This window comes from Dermacentor albipictus, chromosome 10 (genome assembly GCF_038994185.2).
Source record: "Dermacentor albipictus isolate Rhodes 1998 colony chromosome 10, USDA_Dalb.pri_finalv2, whole genome shotgun sequence".
Taxonomy (NCBI): Eukaryota; Metazoa; Arthropoda; class Arachnida; order Ixodida; family Ixodidae; genus Dermacentor; species Dermacentor albipictus.
This window is the reverse complement of record NC_091830.1, coordinates 67,430,977-67,453,875: the sequence shown is the minus strand read 5'-3', so window position 1 is coordinate 67,453,875 and position 22,899 is coordinate 67,430,977. Positions and strand designations below refer to the sequence as shown.

The window sequence follows — 22,899 nt, the reverse complement described above, 5'->3', positions numbered from 1 at the left end:
TCTCACATACTGTTGATTGACCTATTTGTGGTTCTAAAGCTACAACCCTCCTGCCTACGGTAATAGTATCGAGATCTAGATGTTAAATTTTGCCATTATCCTTAATGGGCGCTTCTATATGAGCAGATTTACATGTGCCCCCTTTCACATTAACGCAGATACAGAATAAACATTCCTAGGATAATAGCCTCGAAGAGGTAAAACTACAGATTCAATGAAAAGCGCTGCCAGTTCCATTACAGAGCAGTGAATTCCTGAAAATTTATTGTCACTGCTGTCCGCGTTACTGAACCAATTTGATAGCCATGTGACCTCAGAAACACTACAGTGCTTAAAACAAAACTTTGCACTCCATGAAATTGCGCCCTTATTATTGTAGTAATTAATTTTTTGATATTAACGATGGTGCGTTTTCAGCATACAATCATTGCTACCATATGGTAAGAGAAAGGGTAGCAGTGCTTTGTTTCCCTCACAAGCAAAAATAAAGGTTTCAATGCAGAAATGACACAAACATATGTTCCTATGTTAACTGCGTTTCTTATAGTATAGCTATATTTAGCTGAAGCAAACGGCGCCACTAACAGGAGCGTGAAATTTCTTCAGCGTGCCATTTTTTTTTTACGTAACTTGCAGAACTGTGCTCGAAATACGAGGATCTTAGTAAATAATTACCTCTACACTCTTAAAACGGTTGCACCCTTTGGGGTGTATATTTGTCCCACAACAATAATCTTCATCTGCCTTGCTTGCGTTTCCTTTCCTGAAAACCCGGCGCTCGCTACTTTCCTGTCGAGAATGCTGCGTCACGCTGATAACGCGCATGCCGTTCGTGACTGGGAAGTACCGGGCTCGCAGCGTTAAAGAAAGGAAGCGCGGGCAAGACAGATGACGATTATCGTTGCGGGACAAGATACGCCCCAAAGGGTGTAAATTTTTGTGTACCGCGTTACAAACATAGGGAAAATACAAAAGATGCGAAGTAGGTACAAACATGTGTTCGGAGGAGTAACAAACATAATTACACCATGCTAAATCAGTTGTGGTGAATCCAGCAAGGTGTAGAAACTATCATGAAAGGGAAAAAATTGCCACCACCCTGAATGTAGCACGAAGATAAGAAGGAAATCCATATGGGCTTCTCAGAAATAACGCTTTGCTGTTAAGGAAAAATTCGTCCTGGTCCGGGATTCTTACTCAACGGCAAAGCCTGCTTTCTCAGCAACCCGTATGGGTTTCTCTTGTAGCTTCTTGCTACACATGGGTAAATGAAAATTTTTCCCTTTCTTCATAACTACAGCAAATTTGTAAACGAGAGACGAGAAATTTACAAGAACTCACAGAACGACTCGAGGTTGTTCAAAGGCGACGTCAGATTGCTGGCCTTCATTATGGTAAAGGTAAGCCTTTCGGCTGTTGGCAGGTAGCTCAGGCCAAAGAGTATTTCCCCCTTGTACTGCATACGGAACATGAAAAAAAGAATAGAATTAGTACAATAAGTATAAGACGGCAAAAATGGTACGGCAACAATAAAACAACTTACGAGCGCATACAGTATTAAGATTGTTTTCTTTATTTAGGAGAAAGCTATACCATAAAAGAAAACAATATTATTGTTAGTTGCCTTGAACGATACATTTTGCGAAGTGTTAGTCGTATTAGTATTGGTAGTAGTAATTGTTTGTTTATTGATGAAAAATAAAGATAGATAAAATAGATAACTAAATAAGGAAACAAAAATGGAGGGAGGCTACACCCCGCTGTAACTGTCCAGCGGTGCCGTATGAACAAATGTTAATGACAGTAGCCAGTAAGCAGTCGAGGGATAGGCATAGGGGAGAAAAGGCCTTAAATCTAGTGTAATATCCAGTTACTAGTGACTTGAGCAAAATGTGCGGACGAGGGAAATATCTGTCGTTAATCAACAACACCAAAATAACTTTCCGTCGAGGCCGAACCAAAGCGAGAAAGAAACTGTTCACAAGGCCTTCAGTCAGTGTACGGGAAAACAATGTTCCTTGATTTTCGTTTATGCTTTAGCTAAGTGCTAGTAAATAACTAGTAAGAGTGGGAGTGGCATGAGCTCACCTGCTTAGGCTCCTTGAGCTCCAATTCTAGCATGTGCTCAGAGGGATCTTCAACCAGCTTGTCGACTTCCTTCAGAGGAACGATCACCTCTCCCACTTCGGTGTCATTGGAGCACTGCGAAAGATGGTCCACAAGTGAAATTTCTTTAGCAATGGCACAGATCGCCAAGCTCCAATCATAGCAGTGGAGCTCGTGAAATCACAAGACACATCAATACTTGTTAATTAAATGCATTGGGGGTTCACGTAAGTAGCTCCTGCAATGCATAAACACGTGCTCTATCAAGAAAATTTTGTGGGACAGAGAATTTTGCTCATAATGTGACGGCGCTTACTTAAAAAATAGTGCTAGTTTCAGAATTATTTTATTGCCATTGTTAACTCACCAGCTCCAAATCGTAATATTCAATATGTGCCCTAAACTAATTATTTGAAACGTTGAAGAGCCAAACGGTATTTCTTTTAATGCGCATTTCAATTTCTTTTGTAAGTAATGCCTGCTTCTTGCAGAAATATTGCACTTTGATTAGATCCATGTTATTTGGCTGAAGCTGTTTTATAAAATTTTGTTAGGATAAGATAGCTGGTATACGAGCTATCTTGGGGAGGCTGGTGCAAAAAAAAGAAAAATTGATGGGCCTACAACGAATTTTATATTCTTCTTTTATATCCACCTGATGCCCTCTCGCATTGTGTTGCGCAATACATTCAATCCGTGTTAAAATGTACTAGCGAATGGCAACGCTACATATTCACGGCGGATATGGTATCAAGTATATGCGGGACCGCATCAAAGTGGTTCAGGCATATTCTTTCCAGAAACATTTGACACATGAAAGTTACACAAATTTCAAGTGTGCCGTGGTGTCGTCGAAGATGAAAGGCGCATTTTGAATACCGCCAAATTACATGAAACTCCAAGATACAGCATGAACACGGCAACCCACTGCGTGTTGAACGTTCACTTGTGTATGTGTAAAAAAAAACTGTTTTAGCAACCCAAAAAGCCGCACGTAATACTATTACAAGAAACCCCCTTCCAAGAAATCGGAACTCTTACTATATCGCAAGTCTTGCCAAGGGGTACGATACCTAACTCCTCTAGACGAACTTCCGATCGCACTACATACAAGAGACGGCCAACAGATTCCGCGAGTCGACCACATACGCATTCTTGGGCTCCTAATCCAGGCCACCGGATGCCACGGACACACGATCAAACACTTAACCGCCAAAACCGAAAATATGATCAGACTCATCCACAGAGTCTCAGGGCGCAGGAAGGGTCTCTGCGAAGATAACCTTCTGCGCGTATACCACGCGTTCCTTATGAGCCATATTAATTACGTCGCCTCTGCCCAAAACTGGACGAAAACGGAAAAGACGAAACTAAACACACTCATGCGCAAGAGCATCAAACAGGTCTTGGACATTCCACAAAGAGCAAGTACAGCAAAGGTTGATCAGCTAGGCATGCACAACAACATCGACGAAGTGATCGAGGCTCAGACTATGGCGCAAATACTCCGCCTATCCTCGTCCAAAGCCGGTAGACTAATTCTAAGCGAAGCTAATGTCTCCCCATCTCCCTATCTCGAGCACGCTGTTACCCTACCGAGTGAAATTAGAGACAACTACAGAGTCTCACCGTTTCCCAGAAACGTCCACCCACTATACAACGTGGGTAGGCGTCGGGCCCGCGCCCGCGCGATTCTCGACCGCACAGACGCGGATCGTGAAGCCACCGCATTTGTTGACGCGGCCCAGTACGGCAATACATCAACTTTCGCGATAGCAGTTGTGGACGGCAACGGAACGTTACGGTCATCGGCATCGGTTAAATCGACCACCAGCGCTAAAGCCGGACAGATAGCCGTAGCCATCGCCATGGCAGACCCCACATTTACCCATGTCCTCGCGGATTCGCGTGCTGCAATTCGGGCTTACGAAAGCGGCAATGTACCGAAAGAGGTAGCGCATATATTACTAGCGAGCTCAAACGAGTGCAAACGGTGCCTCTCCTGGTTCCCCGCTCACATGGGGAAAGACATCCACCCGCAAAAACCCAACCTCAGTGAAACGGCCCACGACCGTGCGCGAGAACTTGCCCGCCGCGACGGTCCCACGGCCTACGAGGGGCTGGACATTCAGTTTAATGACCCGCTACTCACATACCAAGAAATCACCTCACACTATCGAAAAGGCAGAATGAAATACCCGCTCCCGCACACCAAACTCGAGCGCGCGCAGGCGGCCGCGTTTCGAATGCTGCAAACGGACTCGTATCCGTCACGAGGCCTATTAAGCCACTACAATTCAGAAATCCCGGCAAATTGCCCAGACTGCCCAGAACCCTACTGCTCACTCTCGCACATGCTTTGGCAATGTACCGCGTTACCAGAGGGCCCTCTCTCCAGTGAGCCCGAATGGGAAGAAGCCCTCAAAAGCCCGGACCTCAAACTGCAATTCGAGGCCGTCCAGAGGGCCCAAGAACTGGCGGAGCGTCACCACGTTCCCGTCCCGACTTGGGCGTCGCCTACGGTTTCGGCCCAAGGAGCTCGCCCCGTGCGATCTCCAACGGCTTAGACCCCTCAGGACCTCAATAAAGTTCTTGACTGACTGACTGAGCCGTGCTGAAATGTGACAAGACGCTTATACTTTGTCCATGCACATGGATACGCTGCTTCCAATTTCCGACAGCGGAAATTCAGGAAAATTGATTTTTCGTGCTCGTAACGCAGGCAGCTTTTGATAAGAACCGACATGAAGCGCGATCGTGACCCTCAGCAGCATCAGGCTCTCAGTGAAATGCACAACAGGTGGGCTTGAGGTCACCTGCTTCGATCCTCACCTTGTCCATGTCGAATAGGGCCAAGTAAAGGGAGGAGTCCTTCAACTCTCCCCTGGCCAGGTCCAGCGAGAAGGTCTCGTTATACAGCGGGCTCTGCGTCTTGCGTTTGGTCTGCGTCTGGTACTGGCCCAGGCAGTGGCCCGAGCTGCCGAGGCCGATGCAGCTGGGTCGCCGGAGGCCACTGCTGCCGCGGCGCGGCTTCTTGATGCGCCCTTTGATCACCTTGCAGCTGATGTAGGGGTCGCACACGACGCCGTGAGGCTTCGGAGGAAGGTTCTGTGCCTCCTGCGGCACGATAAAAAAAAAATGAGAACCATCGATTTTATAAAGGGCCGAAGATTTGCTGACCCTGAAACGCCATAACGCATAAACTATGTTTCTTCTCGACAATACGAAATCGGGCTAGTAGCTTCGTTACTCAGCTGATTTTTTTTTTCACAATCTCAACTCCACGGCTGCTCTTACGAATAGTTTCAGGGACAGCGATTGAATAAATAAATCAACCATGACAGGCGAAGGCGAGTGCCCGAGTACAAAAGACGGAACCCAGTGCATGTGCTCCAATTTATATTTTTGTCGTGTCATGAACGCTGTTCCCCATTGTGTTCTATTTCCTACCAATGTGACCTACGAAAAACGCTAGAGTACGCCCGCAACTGTTGTATCCGGCCAAGCAACTGTCGCATAGCTGCGCATCTGTCATGTGCAGTCACTATGGAAGTGCTCTTGCGCGCCTATATGTGCAATATTAGAATAAAGCGAGCGTTCTTGTCCCGGCCATCATGATACTGCGTCGTCCTTGCTAGTTACCAGCTAATATGGCAAGCAGCACGAAAATAGGAAAAAAGAATAAGAAGACAGGCGACACGGGCACTCAATTCCAACTTTTTCTTTTCCGCAGTGTAGGAAAAATAAAGGCCAGGAAAAACGCTACAAAAGTAACACACACACACACACACACACACACACACACACATACACACCCACATACACACACACACACAAACGCGCGCACGCGCGCGCGCGCGTGTGTGTGTGTGTGTGTGTGTGCGATCGAAAAAAACATGATTACCGCAGTGACTATCAGATTTAGAATACATGCGGGAGAATTCCTTGAACCTTTACGAAGGTTACTCAGTGGTTATGACATTGCGCTGCTAAACACGAGGGTGCATTGCAATAACGTCGGAATGTCAAATCTCTCGCGAACCTTGCTTTCGGTGCACGGTAAAAAAAACCGAAGGTAGTCAAAATGAAGCTGCATTCCTCGATTAGGGCGTGCCTCGCAATAAGATCGTGATGCAGACACACAATACCCTAGATTTTAATGTAATTATTTACCTACGCACGTGTAAAGTGCGGAGCAGTTTTAATGTAAAAGTATAGTATCATCGACGGATACAGACAATCGAAGGCGGTAGTCCGTCCACCTTTTGGTATGGTTTATGCAAACGTCACGGCGCTCTTTCGAAGGCCACAGGCCACCAACTATACCCTCGACAACTTCGCATATTTTAGCCCCCACTGAACGCCAATAGAAGTGCGCAGATGACAGGGCCAAAACTGCAAGCTGAAGAGGCGGATTCTGGTATCCAGTAGCAGCTGAAAATATGTGATCATGCGTTTCCACGTATTTTCTGTGCACCACTGACGCTGATCAATCTCATGTGTGTTATAATATCGACTCGATTGCACGCCTACTGTTCTGACAAATTCGTTAAAGAAGGCAGGACGTGTCAAGCTGCGTCTGGACGCAGTTCTTGTTTTTGTTGTTCTTCTTTCCTTTTAACACCCATTGCTTGTGAGAAATAAATCAAATCATATCAAGCTTAACCCAAAGCGCTGATCAAATGCGTTTACTACCCAACCATTCACTCGGATACCACGAGGGTGCGTGAGGTGTGAATTCACAAGTCCAGAGCTACAAGCGTATGCTGTCGCATTTTATCATCCGTGCGCAAATGCACACTAGGTGCGGTAATAAACCCTTTTATTTACAATCCAAAATATGGCTCTACACTCCTCTCCGGAAGCCGACTTACCCGTATGGTGACGAACAGCTTCCCAGGCGGGAATCCCTGCGCGTTCGAGACCGTGGGCGAGGCTGCCTGGAACCGGAGTAGTATCGTCACCTTGCCCAGCATCGGTGGAGCGTCGTCTTGGCCTTCCACGCTGCCCGCCACGTCAGCCGAGTTGTCGCTCTGCGAACAGCCGTTGCATGCAGGATACCCGGCACGCTGTTGCCGCTGTAACAAGCTGTTGCTGCTTAGTCATTTTTTTCCTATTTTTTTTACACGCACATCTGCTTATTTCCGTAACTGATAACAGTTACCTTTATAAGGATGTCTGAAATGAGATGGCTGCAAGACCATCGCATACGACGTTCACAGACACAATCATCATCAGAACGACTATTACGCATAGAAAACACGTTACACAAGAACCAAATGACAAGCGCCCTTTGGCCTGCCGTTCTTCTTCTATCAGTCTTTTCCCTTGCGACCCGCCGTCGTTGCTTATGGCTATCGTGCCGCGCTGCTAAGCAACAGAACTGCTTGCTGGCCTAGTTGGTGCTTGCTAAAGGACATGTTTTTTGCGGCAATTGAACACACACAATAGAAAGACACATAAAGACAACACGTGCCGCCCGTGTTGTCTTTATGTGTCTTCCTTTTGTGTGTGTTCAATAGCGGTAAAAAACATGTCTTTTTGCGCTAAGCACGAGGTCGCGGGATGAAATGCCGGACCCGGCGGCCGCATTTCGATGAGGAGGGAGTGGGGGGGGGGGGTAGAGGGAATGCAAGAACGGTCACGTGCCGTGTATTAAGGGTAAGTTAATGATCCCCTGGTTGTCAAAATTTATCCGGAGTTCCCCACTAGGTCGAGCCTCATAATCAAATCGTGATTCTGGCACGTAAAATCCCAAAATTTCATTCAATTCGAATCTTTCGGTCGTGATTTAAAACGTTTTTATGCTGAGTTTTAACCAGATAACCCACATGTCCACCTTTCTAGAGCTTATCATAGTGAGAGAAATTACAGAAATGCTGACTAATCTGAACTTTGATGCAAAAACGTTGTGAAGACGTTGCCACGTCCCAACGATGCAAAAACGTCGTAAAATTCCGCGTGCTTACTCTCTTAAAGCTTGCAGAATTTTCTGTTCTGTATAGCATAGCACGTATTGGAGACTGCGGCGTACAAGGAGGGATATGATACGCGAGCGGTGTGTCTGTCCGTCACGTTAATAAGTGGCGTGTCTGCGTTGTTAATACAGAAGTGTTATGCACACACTGCGAACTTGAGTGATGTGCCTAATAAATAGCCGTGATTGGAAAAGCTGGCTAGCGCTGATGCTAGCAAATGAAACGTCACCACATAAAGCCACTGTACTCCTTACTGAATTTGTGCTGTTTTCAGGGCTCTTGCAGCCGACTCCTCGTGACTCACGTGTTGCCTCCTATGGCGGCAGTCATGCGCACGCTCCTCGAGGCCTGCGCATGCGCAGTTTTCGAGGCATGGCCTTCGCGCACAGCTGCTATTGTCTGTGCGCAGGCAGGAGCTCAGTGCCAGCGACAGAAGACATCCCGCAACGGCGCATTTTGCTACAGACTTAGAAAGTGATGTATCTGCATCTAGACAATCCCAGGGAACATGTGGAAACAATTTGTCAGCTTCCAGAGAAGCCAGCTTTATGTCAACTTAGTAACGAAAACGGGCCTGTCATGAACAGATAAGCAGAATAGAAGTAGAGCTAGGACAATAGGAGCGTACTTAGGGTGTTTCGTTTTTTCCTTTTTCTCATAACATGATGACAAATCCGCGCTCTCATTTGTCGCCTGATATTATTTCGATTGCATTGTGCAGAAATGTTTGTATGAAATAATGGTCTGAATAATAAACTCCACGTGTAATTCGCCCGGAAACGCCAGGCCCTACAAACTGCTTCAATGGATCAGCCAACCAAAATACGCCGCCAACTAGACAGAGGATATGTCAGTGCTTATTAGCCGACACTGGCTGCACAGAAATTCTTTTATGTCCACTCTCTTACTATAACCCTAACTTTTAGTGGGCAATACAAAAGGGCTCTCCTGTACAGTGTCTATACTAGGAAAAGTACGTCACGCCGGAGTTCACATATTTATAGCTCAGCATGAACTTAACTGCACCAATGGCAAGGATCGAAGGGTCAACTACCGATAAAATATCGAAGTTCAATACATTCGACACGATAAAGATAAAACACTCAATATTCTATGTGATATTAATCAACGAACGGAGTCTTTGGGCTCTCTGGCAGATAGCACCATTCAGACAAGCGAGGCATATTGAACGGGGTTGAAGTGAGTGCCCAATAAACATCAGTTTTATATATAAAGGGAAGTAAGAGTAATTAACTAACAAAGTTACATTTTAGTTTGCCATATGTTCCATTTGTATTATTTTGTCCGGTTACAGTTACATTGGCTCAGTATTGCCTGAATGGGGCTTTTATAATATTACGATTAATAACCCAATAGGTTTTGCCATCTCTAATGACAACTGCTAGTGGACATTAGGTGGTGAGCCATCTACAGCCAACAGTGGCGCCGACCGTACATTCGTGCCATATTTATCACGTCATGGCAGGCTCCCGCCATAATTGCTACATGCCAAGTTTCTCCTATGCGTACGAGTTGTTCTCAAAACAAGTAAAAGCAATACAGCAGCTACCATACTTTGAGGCTACACAACCACGTCGCTTTTAATTGTGACTGTTTGCGTTTTACCACCTCATTTCCCGGGAATAGCACGTAAGAGGACAACGTCACATGCACGACGAGAATATGTTCCAAAGCAAAACTGGAAAGCGCCATCATCGTGGGCAGTGCGCGCCAGCTAGACAGAAGGAAACCGTGAACACAGCTAATGGTGCCTCAGGAAATGGAAAGAAAGTTAATAAATGCCGATCGCTGGGCTGCTTAGCTACGATTGATGTATCCCTCGAACAGCGCACAGACGACTGACATGAAGGAACAAGTCAGGTGTGTCGTGTTTCATTCTGATCTGTGTCTTCGCCGCGCTTGTCAAGCAATAGGCCAACAGACACAAGCATCTCCGCAAGTATTCATCAAGAACCATTTTACGCTTGAATTGTTCTTGAGGGTACATAGCAGCCAAATATGGTGCCGCACGTACTTCAAGGAAACGCGACCGCCCAATAGCAGAAAACAGCTTACGAACAAAAAAATGGCTGTGGCTTAGGTAAGGTTAAGCCCAGGATGCGAAGCATACTAGCCTTTATTTTAGTTGTTGAACCACTGTTTAGCCTGGTGAACTGCTGTTGCTTGGCTATATTTGGTTCGGCTAGACGAAGAAACAACTCATGCATTACTTCTTCGCCTTCAAGAGTGGAACGCGACAGCGTTCCCGTCGACCCGCCAAGGGGTGTAAGACAATGGGCTACAGGGCAGCGACTACGCGCCCCGCATTGGACGCGGTGAGCGTCGAGCAAAGCAGCGTTCGGCGCGGCAACGAAATGTGCGCCTGAGCAAGAGACGCACGCCTTAGAAACAGCGCGTTTCTAAGGCAACACCGCATTCACTAGAGGCGCTTTTGTACCGCTTTGAAGCGTTGTACTCGTGGCTCAGTGGTAGCGTCTCCGTCCCACACTCCGGAGACCCTGGTTCGATTCCCACCCAGCCCGTCTTGCAAGAGTTGAGCCAAAGCCACTTCTCCTCTGTCGTGACGTCACGGTGTCACGTGATTTCATGGTCACCGCCGCGCCTGAGGAGCTGGGTTGAGCCCTCGTAATATGCTTCGCATAAAAACAAAGAAGCTTCGTGAACCAGGCCCTGCAGAATCACCCTCTACCGGATCATAAGAGACATGGCGTTCGCCTCGGAGGCACTTACGTATACGGACGCCTCTCCGCGACTGCTGGCCGTGGACATGCTGCTGTAGGTGGAATCGCGGGCAGCCCGGTTGCGCACGAAGGGCAGCAGGACCAGGGAGCCACCAACGCCGCCGGCACCCACCAGTCCGCCACCTTCGGCGCCTTTTGCCTCGCCGGTGGCCGGCACGGACTTGGTGGACACCGGACATGCCGGCAGCGGGATCACGTCGGTGCCGTAGTAGAGCTTCTTGCGCTTCTCTGCATAGTAGGAATGAGAATGGAAAGCATGTAGCCACAGCTATAGCTTTGGTAGCAACTGCAAGGCGGAGTACGTAATCGACTTTCGTGTACGTGCGTGAAAATGTCACGAAGCTGTCATGACTTGCGTTAATAGTGCGTCATCATGACGGAAATGGGCAAGGGCAGGACGGAAAGCAATTACACTCCGCTACTGAACTGATCCTTTATGCAGTGTCTGTGTTATTGGCCGCCCATTTGAAGCGGGAAAGCGATAAATGTGTTCCGACTCCGCACGTAAAAACATACTAGTAATATGAGACCAAGACCAAAGACAAGAGCCATAGCAGTACCGCTACATCATAATCGTGCGATTTGATGAAAGCTAAGAAACCGTCACTTATTGCTCTTCTCAGATATGCCAAGAGATGATGTTGCTAACCTGAGCTATGCGCACGTTTTTCGTTCAACTCCATACCCAAAATTCGCTCTGAAGTTTCGATTTACACTAAATGTCTCCGCACCAGTTCACTACGACGCCACTGAATTCACCAGCGTCCACTCGGGTCTAGCTGAACGTTTACCTGTAAAATAGATAAATCGGCAGGACATGATGCAACCAAAGATTCGACATAGCAAGTTTCAAGGCCCCTTCTTTTCGGCGTAGAATAAGTAACGCTAAATACTTCCAACTCCGTGACGTCAAACCGACGTAGCGACGCTTGGCTGTCGGCATGAAATTCTAGAACGAGAAACTTAGGCCTCGTATTCTATACCATAGTCAACTAATTTCCCCAAAATTGAGAAAAATGTAGTTTCGGTAGCATATGTATCACTTCTTAAGTTATTAGATTTAAGACTTAACTGGCTATTTATATCGCTCTTGATTGATTCCATTGAACAAACGGTAGCACTAAAACGCCTCCACAAAGTACTCTCTCGAGGCTAGTTGCGTTTCAATGGGCGAACAGGAGCACACGCGCAGTGACCCAGTGGCAGAACAGGAGGTGTTGCGGAGCAGTCGAGAGTAGTGCGACCTGCTCCCGCCTGAAAAGAGGAGCGCGAAAAAAAGTCACGTGGCACAAACGCGTCAAATCATTCACTTTTTGTTCTGCTTCCTTAGTTGCGGTTCGGTATGCGGCAACAATGGCGGCTGAGAGGCGAAGTTAACGTGCTGATTGATCGTCGCGCGGAGGTAAAGAATGTGGTCACTCGATGCACCTTCGTCCTCGAATCCGCACTTAGAGCGCATGGACCGTTTCAACGTGGGAGCAAGCAGTCGCACTTTTACTGCACTACTGCTCAACTCTTCCCCGGTCTTTGGATCTTCTTCTTTTCTGCCAATGCAAAGCGCCTTTGAATGTTTCAGCCTATAGTTATTTTAAAACCACGGGTGAATGACGCTGTTGAACCAACCAAATATAACGGTAGACACCGTTAGCACTCACCACTATGTGTGGATGTCAGCATAAGGGCGTAGATCAAGATAGATATGCATACCAAGAACTCCCCGAGGAGATGCTTTCTATGCTACAGGAACAGATCGAGCAGGAAGCATTTAGATGAATGCCCGTGCCACTCTGGCTTGAAATATTTCTTTCATTTGTCGCGCATTCATTATATTATATTTTGCTGGTTATCTAACTGTTTGCTACTGCATTGCTCTCTTATCAACGTGTTCGCTACCTGGATAGCTAGACAGGCGCACCTAACCGGACTGTCACGAAGGTCGAGACAAGAATAATATTGTCTCTTATCGAGGTGAGGATCACCGACTCCTTAGAACACGCATGCGTTGACACACGCATAAATACCGGACCGTTCGGAACCGTGCTTCCTATCTTGGGACCACTAACTGTGCTGTAAGCGTCCCCACTGCCACTGCAGAGTTGCACATCGCCGACGTTGAAACTTTCCTGATCACGGTATCCAAGAAAAAAAATTATTTTGTAGCTAACAAACTTTGACGAGTTTTCCAATGTCCAGCACATATTTTCGTGTGCGATTACCCCATTCAACCACGGAATTACCGGCTCAGTTGCGAAGCTTCGAAAAATGTTTAATCTCTGTTGAATGGCGTGCGATGAATACATTTACGAGCACGCGCACTACTTCTCTGCGGAGATCTTATGCGCTGAAAGGCTCCTATCCTTAAATTTCTAGGTTATCGAACTGCCGGTCTGAGCCCATCACGTTTAAGTGACACTGTCCATATAGGACTAACAACGGCTTCATTAGAAAACAAATATCTATTGGGTTTTCCGTCACGAATAGCAACAGTGGATTACGAGAGAGACCATAGTGGGGTGCTGTGGATTCATTTTGACCGTCTGGGGCACTGCAAGGCACAACGGTACCACGATACACGTGTATTCTTACAATACGTCTCCATCAGAATGTGACTGCCGCCGTTGAAAACCGAACCCATGACTTCTTGCTATGAAGCCCAACGCCGTATCTGCTGCGCTAAACGATTCTCAACAAACAGCTCACGCCATTCGAAATCCTAAGACAACTGAAAAAACTCTAAGCGGAAGTGCATAAACGACTACGTACGCAAATACATTTCCAGAAACACGGCAAAAAAAAAAACTAGGCCGACAAATGTTGAAAAAGAAAGAAAGCCTGACGACGGAGAGGAGTAGCAAGCAGGATCGGGAACTCGGACACAAGAACACGTGGCTGTTGACCTGCTCGCGCAACCAATCGGCTCGCTACTGCAGCGGTCGTCAAGGGGGAGCAAGTTCCGGGTCAGCGAAGCGTGCCCCGGTTACCTCGAATCGGGAGTCTCCTCATTCTTTCCCTCTGTCTGTTTACACTTTCTTCCGACGCGTACACGCATCTGAGACCCGGGCTCCCTCATGGGGATGGCGGGAGCACCGCACCTGCTGCGCCCCCTGTCGACATCGCACGCGCCAGCGCACCTGCCGAGACGGCGAGTGATTTCGCGGGGTAAGGAGGTTATGCGAGCGGCGTGCCAGAAACTAGGTCACTCTATATGAACACGAGATGGCGCTGCGGTTTCTTCTTCTCCTTCTTCTTCTTCTCTTATTTTTTTTGCGAAGGCCAGGAACAGCGAAGAAAGGCGAGCGATGATTGATTCGAGATTTGGCAGTGATCCCGCTTTGAAATTCGAGAGCAAGAGATGGATGGTCTAGAGGGCATCTCCGGCATTTCAATATATCTCCTGCTGGTGTAAAAGAAATACGAAGCGCGCATTCGCCAGCGTTCTAACCAATACATATTTCACGCCAAGCCACTCAAGTTTCGTAATGGATGGAGGGTTGCGTTCCAGACGGCACTTTAGAATCCATTTGAAGGCCTAGGAACACTTTATGCGGAGTGCAGGGGATTAAGTTGGCCCAATATATGAAATTGGCCTAATATTTTATGCGAAGCATATTACGAGGGCTCAACCCAGCTCCTCAGGCGCGGCGGTGACCATGAAACCACGTGACACCGTGACGTCACGACAGAGGAGAAGTGGCTTTGGCTCAACTCTTGCAAGACGGGCTGGGTGGGAATCGAACCAGGGTCTCCGGAGTGTGGGACGGAGACGCTACCACTGAGCCACGAGTACAACGCTTCAAAGCGGTACAAAAGCGCCTCTAGTGAATGCGGTGTTGCCTTAGAAACGCGCTGTTTCTAAGGCGTGCGTCTCTTGCTCAGGCGCACATTTCGTTGCCGCGCCGAACGCTGCTTTGCTCGACGCTCACCGCGTCCAATGCGGGGCGCGTAGTCGCTGCCCTGTAGCCCATTGTCTTACACCCCTTGGCGGGTCGACGGGAACGCTGTCGCGTTCCACTCTTGAAGGCGAAGAAGTAATGCATGAGTTGTTTCTTCGTCTAGCCGAACCAAATATAGCCAAGCAACAGCAGTTCACCAGGCTAAACAGTGGTTCAACAACTAAAATAAAGGCTAGTATGCTTCGCATCCTGGGCTTAACCTTACCTAAGCCACAGCCATTTTTTCATTAATTTTCTCATAGATCGAAAAGAGATTGTTGAAATTAAAGACAAAGTTTCGCGCGCTGTCGTTTTATACTAGCGACATATGTACGCACAGGCTACGACACTGAGTAGTGTGCTGGAGGTTCTTTGAAGAAAGGCGTTTGTGTAATATCATTCGATGACGATAACATTCTCCTTATAAAGATAACGACAGTTTCCTTACCAGTTCTCACAGATATATCTCATAGAGCTGCCTCCCCATAAAGAGCTTCGTCTTCAAATATAAAATCAAGTACGAATGGGTAAAGAAAGAACTGGGAAAGTCAATACAGAAAAAGCTGGCGGTTGGCATTCTCGAACAACTGTGAATCGAAAACGAAACGCGCAGAAATGGAAGCGCCCAAATAATAACAATATCTTTCCAAGCGTGCCGGAAGGGGTAGAGAAATGGTCACGAAGAGCACTTTCCGTAGCCATGACGTCTTCTAAACTACATTAATTATTGTGTAAGCTGCCTACGACGACGCAAATTGCGGGACATCGGTGCAGGAGCTTCGTCGATAACAGTCATAAAACACTCGTCGCCCAAACTAGGGTGACCAGGTGGACTGATGTTGTGTGGGTCCGCACCACAGATCACGATACCGAATTACGATGAACCACAGTTTAGCCCTACATGAATTACTATCAAGGGGTGCTCTGTACAGGTAGCTCTTACCAAAAAAAAATTAAATTCTGGGGTTTTACGCACTAAAACAAAGATCTGATTCTGAGGCACGCCGGAGTGGGGGACCCCGAAAATTCGGACCGCTTGGAGTTCTTTAACGTGCACCTAAATTAAGCGCAAGGGTGTTTTCGCATTTCGCCCCCCATCGAAATGCGGCTGCCGTGGCCGGGATGGGATCCCGCGACCTCGTGCTTAGCAGTCTAACGCCACAGCCACCAAGCAACCACGGCAGGTAGCGCTAATAAATAATAAACGTTCACTTCTGCAAATGAGCCAACTAAGCATTACCTGTTTATAAAATAACGTTTTCGGAACGCCCCACGTGAAATGAAAAAAAAAAGAAAACTAGCAGTGTTTTAGTGCTTTTTGAATCTGCTATACAGACAGCGCTGGTAAACAGAAAGCAGAATGGAGTTTTGCGCCAGGGGTTCTAGGTGCGGCCCATTGCACTTAATGCCCAAAACACTGCTTCCACACACTAAATTCACCAGCTAAACTGTCACGATCAAACTCATTCTTCATCGATATTCGACTCTCCAGACGACGGCGACTACGGCACTCAATTATCAAACGGCGACATCAATTTTTACGCCTGAATGTGAAGCAACGCGAAAAATATAAGCAAAGCGCTAAGACTAATCTATTACCTAGGAAAGACTGATCGGCTGGGATCGACTTCGAAGTGTAGAGTTGTAAAACGCAGCAATCCAGCAAGTTAAGGAACCTTTAATGTCAAGGGGTCCTGAAGCACAGAGCCAAGGAAAGAAATTTCTCCCACCGCGAAGTCAACCTTTTAGAGCGACCCGAGCGCCGGAGAATATCGATTTCAAGCCTGTTGCCGCTCGGCGAACAGCTCGTTTCCCGAGAGTAGCTAGGTGCGTAGTTTATTGCTCGCCACGCGATGTGTCTCCACAGTTGGGTGCAGCGCACGGGAAAGGGATGGACGAAGTTCACCCAGTTTTTTTATGGACGGTGTCCAGATAGTAAATATATCCCGTAAGCGTAACTTTGAGTCCCTAAAGGACCCCTCTCGAGGCATGGCTGTTTTAAAGAAACAAGCATGGCGCATGCATGACGCGCTGGCGATCCTGTCTGCAAAGCATTACGGTCGCTGCGCTCCCCTCCCTCTCGAAAAAAGAAAGCTAAGGGTCCAAACCAAACGCCGCGCATCTACCTCTCTATTAGGGAAGAGAGCTCCATATTAGGGAAATGCCTCTTCGCCATGCGCGTTTCTTTACTGACAGTCATCAATCATTCAATGTGGAAGGCGCAATGCCACAAGCAAAGAATATAGGGGAAAAAGTTCCAGTTTCGCCTGAAAGGCGAAGCATAGATTTTGATAGCAAATTGGTCGACAGCTATACGAAGTAAGGATGCCAGTTTCATAGGCCGTATAAACTTGTAAACACAGGCACACTAACTCAATTAAGAAGCATGGTGTCACACGAGTACAAGCAAACGTGAACACATCTCAGTCGATGACCGCGGATACCCGCTGTCCAAACGCTGCACTGAAGAAATGCGGCAGCAGCGAACGACCGAATTGACATTGGTGCAGCCGCACGCATCAACACGAACTACGCTTTGAAAATACGGTGCAGTGCGGACTCTGCACCCGTCGCGAGTTTGAAGAGGCAGCGGCCCACCTGGGCGCGCGCGACCGCCCAGGCTGTCCGAGGTAGGACACTCCCCGCCCTCCCTACCCTCCCCCCGAATTTTCCATACGTTGTCCTTGCTGGCTGTGTTTGTCGGCTTCGGATGATATGATTAAGAACAATCGGGTCCCTCGGTTTCATTTATTCTCGTACACAAACACACACACACAAATTATATCTATATATATATATATATATATATATATATATATATATATGTGCTAGCTAGGCTACAGTGCCCTGCTATGGCGCCCACACATGAATGATTCTACAGTATTTATTTTGGTTCAGAGCAGCAGCACAATGCTTCCGTTCTCTCGAAAAAGAGACAAAGCACACAGTCCACAGAATCACGTACGGCCACCACAAGATACCGGAAGCTCCGTGAGCGTGGGAATTTCGCGATAGCATGAAGCTTATGGGTGGTGAAGCACACGGCACCTCGTTAGGAAAGCCTCTGACTAGAAAGTCTGAAAACAAATTCAGCAGGGACAGCGCGCCACGTGTAACCTGGGAAACAACGAAAGCCATCGAAAAAGTGTAGAGACAAAGAAAAACCGCAGTGGCTCAAAGCGTGGGCGCCTTCCGGCATGTGTCTTCGATGAGCCTAGGACAAGATGAAATTACTGTGCCAGCTAATGTACTTGCCAGACAGAGCCGCTAATGAATTTTGTGGTGTGCATTACCCCCTCCTCCCCCCACCCCCCTCAAAAAAAAATCTCCCTAAAAGTGGTAGGTTAAAGCAGAGCCTAATTATCCCTACTAGCAGGACGGTAGCTAGCTTTCATAAAGCCTGTGTTTTGAAACGAATTTCGAACGCGGACATAGAGGGACCACGTGTCTGGCTATGCACAGCTTGCTTTTCTAGCATTCATTAAGTTTATGTCTCTATGACCTATATATATATATATATATATATATATATATATATATATATATATATATATATATATATATATATATATATATATATTGCTCTATACATCTCGATATTTTGCCTGTTGGCCTTGAGACAGGCCGGAAACAGCGGCAGGGCACTAACAGGAACGCTCGGTTAGGTAAGTTCAGGCCCCAAATTCTGCGCTTACTTTTTTTTTCGTGCACTTGTTTCGCAACAAAAGCTTACCTCTGGAACGATTCGTGGTTCTCTCAATTGTAAGTGGGGAGTTTAGATGTTGATGCGTGGAATTATGGTGGAAGCCATGAAAAAGATAAAGGTAAAATGCGAGCAAAGCTCTTATATTTGCGGGAAATGCTTTTATGGCGCTCTTATTGTTTTGTTTAAAAACTTGAAAAAGCCGCTGTCGAACTTTGCAGCGCCCTCATTTTATTCGTTCCTGCCTTGGTACAAAGAATAGCCTGAAAATGAAAAGTAGTCGTAGTAAAGGACGTAGCCTTCTACTTCCTCCATGCGTTAGTGCAAGTAGCATCTTAATAAAAGCTGAACTGAGGTCAGATGTACCTGAAAACTACACCAGCTGAGTGACTGGCAGTAAGTAGAGACATCAATCACTGTACTTCCGGCGCGATACACAGAAGCTTCTATTTAATTTAATTTTATTTGATTCAGTATAAGCCTTCGAGTAAACTGGAAATAAAGAAGAACTGATAAATAGAATGCAGTACGAGCTGCCATTCGACGCTTAACGTTGAAACTGTCAAAAGAACTACGTAGACAAAGGGATGAAAATAGATATGTGGCACTGTCTACGAAGTGAAGTAGCAAAAATCATGGACGCATATTTTCACTCCCACACACACTGTGCATGTCGTCGCTGCAAGGTTTTGGGCAGTTTTAGGCATACGGACCTAAAATTAGCCAACTAAGCCAACAACAAATAGTGTATTTGCTATAAACATTCGCGACTTAGGTTGCACGGATGTGTAATAACATCACGCTTCCGATAAGATTGCTTCCGAAAACAAAACTTCACGCGAGAATACCACGACCGCAGACGTGACGCAGTGCAACAGTCAGAATGAAAACCTTTCATACGAGCAGATGATTCAAATCTTCAAATATCACGAAATTCATGCTCTGTCACGTCCAATGCAACGCGATGTGATCACACTATGACAGACTGCTCTCTTCTGAAGGAAGACTCCCAGCAACACTTTGCGTAATTTTAACGCGACAGCGTTACGGAGCCCGTGTCGTAGGAAATGCGGTGTCCCGCGTCTGTCGTCGCATGCCGCAGCAGCAAAATGATTTTTTCCGATACCCACTCCTTCCATATGATCCAAGAAATTAACTGAACTAATTGAATTTCACAAGCAAAAATACGTAGAAAAATCGTAAGGTACGACTTCCACAGAACCTACACACATTATCCCTCAGATTGTAATTTGACTATACGAGAAAACATCACTCTGTTACGCGAGAATTCAGAGAAACCGCTTCACACACCCAAACCGGCTGCGGCGTGCGCCATTTTGCGCGCGCCGCCGCGATGGGTGTCTCGGGGGCCACGCAGCGGCGCGCCCGGTTCCTCGCAATACCTCCAGATGGCGCTCGCCTCCGTCGCATCGCGGCCCACGCTAGCGGCCGTCGCTCCACCACAAAGCTCGCCGTCGTGCATGGCGTTCGCGGCAAACGTTTCCAGGTAAAAATTGCGGGTACATACGCTCCAGTTGGCGGAAAGCGTGAGAAACAGTCAGTGATTTTTGAATGCTATTGGCGTTCCACTCTTAAAAGCGAAGCTTAAGCATCCTCCATTTTTTTTTACTTTCCCTACCATAGAATGTAGTTAATTCAAGCTACAAGGTGGACCGAAAACTTATTAAAATAAAACTATGTTGCAGCTAAGAAAAGGCCCTATCAATGTAGCACGCGATCCATTGTGCCGTTCAGTGCGCTAAACCTACACCATAACAGGGTTTGCGTTAAAGTCTCATTTACCGTCATGTCTCATTTTTACCTCCATCAGCGCCTGACGACGTGTGCCACTCTCCCTGCTTCTTGGTTTCATGTCGGCTCAACCACGCGTCTTTTCTCATCCCTTTTCCGGCACGGCCCATTACGGTAGCTATTGGCTTGTCGAACTTTTGCCTTTGGCTAGGGCTTATCCACAACGCGGTCCACGGAAGTGGGAAATCCTGTTTGAAATAACCATTGCACGGCTTTTTGGAGTTGGAATGCGCCGGAGTTGTTACCTTTGCCTTTGGCTAGGGCTTATCCACAACGCGGTACACGGAAGTGGGAAATCCTGTTTGAAATAACCATTGCACGGCTTTTTGGAGTTGGAATGCGCCGGAGTTGTTACCTTTGCCTTTGGCTAGGGCTTATCCACAACGCGGTACACGGAAGTGGGAAATCCTGTTTGAAATAACCATTGCACGGCTTTTTGGAGTTGGAATGCGCCGGAGTTTTTACCTTTGCCTTTGGCTAGGGCTTATCCACAACGCGGTACACGGAAGTGGGAAATCCTGTTTGAAATAACCATTGCACGGCTTTTTGGAGTTGGAATGCGCCGGAGTTGTTACCTTTGCCTTTGGCTAGGGCTTATCCACAACGCGGTACACGGAAGTGGGAAATCCTGTTTGAAATAACCATTGCACGGCTTTTTGGAGTTGGAATGCGCCGGAGTTGTTACCTTTGCCTTTGGCTAGGGCTTATCCACAACGCGGTCCACGGAAGTGGGAAATCCTGTTTGAAATAACCATTGCACGGCTTTTTGGAGTTGGAATGCGCCGGAGTTGTTACCTTTGCCTTTGGCTAGGGCTTATCCACAACGCGGTCCACGGAAGTGGGAAATCCTGTTTGAAATAACCATTGCACGGCTTTTTGGAGTTGGAATGCGCCGGAGTTGTTACCTTTGCCTTTGGCTAGGGCTTATCCACAACGCGGTCCACGGAAGTGGGAAATCCTGTTTGAAATAACCATTTCACGTCTTTTTGGAGTTGGAATGCGCCGGAGTTGTTACCTTTGCCTTTGGCTAGGGCTTATCCACAACGCGGTCCACGGAAGTGGGAAATCCTGTTTGAAATAACCATTTCACGTCTTTTTGGAGTTGGAATGCGCCGGAGTTGTTACCTTTGCCTTTGGCTAGGGCTTATCCACAACGCGGTCCACGGAAGTGGGAAATCCAGTTTGAAATAACCATTTCACGTCTTTTTGGAGTTGGAATGCGCCGGAGTTGTTACCTTTGCCTTTGGCTAGGGCTTATCCACAACGCGGTACGCGGAAGTGGGAAATCCAGTTTGAAATAACCATTGCATGGCTTTTTGGAGTTGGAATGCGCCGGAGTTGTTACCTTTGCCTTTGGCTAGGGCTTATCCACAACGCGGTACGCGGAAGTGGGAAATCCTGTTTGAAATAACCATTGCACGGCTTTTTGGAGTTGGAATGCGCCGGAGTTGTTACCTTTGCCTTTGGCTAGGGCTTATCCACAACGCGGTACGCGGAAGTGGGAAATCCTGTTTGAAATAACCATTGCACGGCTTTTTGGAGTTGGAATGCGCCGGAGTTGTTACCTTTGCCTTTGGCTAGGGCTTATCCACAACGCGGTACGCGGAAGTGGGAAATCCTGTTTGAAATAACCATTGCACGGCTTTTTGGAGTTGGAATGCGCCGGAGTTGTTACCTTTGCCTTTGGCTAGGGCTTATCCACAACGCGGTACACGGAAGTGGGAAATCCTGTTTGAAATAACCATTGCACGGCTTTTTGGAGTTGGAATGCGCCGGAGTTGTTACCTTTGCCTTTGGCTAGGGCTTATCCACAACGCGGTACACGGAAGTGGGAAATCCTGTTTGAAATAACCATTGCACGGCTTTTTGGAGTTGGAATGCGCCGGAGTTGTTACCTTTGCCTTTGGCTAGGGCTTATCCACAACGCGGTACACGGAAGTGGGAAATCCTGTTTGAAATAACGATTGCACGGCTTTTTGGAGTTGGAATGCGCCGGAGTTGTTACCTTTGCCTTTGGCTAGGGCTTATCCACAACGCGGTACGCGGAAGTGGGAAATCCTGTTTGAAATAACCATTGCACGTCTTTTTGGAGTTGGAATGCGCCGGAGTTGTTACCTTTGCCTTTGGCTAGGGCTTATCCACAACGCGGTCCACGGAAGTGGGAAATCCTGTTTGAAATAACGATTGCACGGCTTTTTGGAGTTGGAATGCGCCGGAGTTGTTACCTTTGCCTTTGGCTAGGGCTTATCCACAACGCGGTCCACGGAAGTGGGAAATCCTGTTTGAAATAACCATTGCACGGCTTTTTGGAGTTGGAATGCGCCGGAGTTGTTACCTTTGCCTTTGGCTAGGGCTTATCCACAACGCGGCACACGGAAGTGGGAAATCCTGTTTGAAATAACCATTGCACGGCTTTTTGGAGTTGGAATGCGCCGGAGTTGTTACCTTTGCCTTTGGCTAGGGCCTATCCACAACGCGGTACACGGAAGTGGGAAATCCTGTTTGAAATAACGATTGCACGGCTTTTTGGAGTTGGAATGCGCCGGAGTTGTTACCTTTGCCTTTGGCTAGGGCTTATCCACAACGCGGTCCACGGAAGTGGGAAA

At 47.2% G+C, this 22,899-nt stretch overlaps 1 protein-coding gene across 4 annotated transcripts in view; it reads right to left on the bottom strand.

Moving 5' to 3' along the window:
- LOC135899725 (synaptotagmin-1-like) overlaps nt 1-22,899 on the bottom strand; it is a 270,674-nt gene that overhangs the window by 12,667 nt on the left and 235,108 nt on the right. For 3 of the 4 annotated variants that reach the window (XM_065429048.2, XM_065429056.2, XM_065429065.2), the window contains 5 exons: nt 10,836-11,074; nt 6,981-7,184; nt 4,939-5,223; nt 2,089-2,202; nt 1,342-1,456 (listed from right to left, as the gene is read on the bottom strand). In XM_065429048.2, coding sequence (XP_065285120.1) covers nt 1,342-1,456; nt 2,089-2,202; nt 4,939-5,223; nt 6,981-7,184; nt 10,836-11,074 — 957 coding nt within the window. The remainder of the gene's footprint in view (nt 1-1,341; nt 1,457-2,088; nt 2,203-4,938; nt 5,224-6,980; nt 7,185-10,835; nt 11,075-22,899) is intronic. The other variant, XM_065429070.2, reaches the window with a different exon arrangement.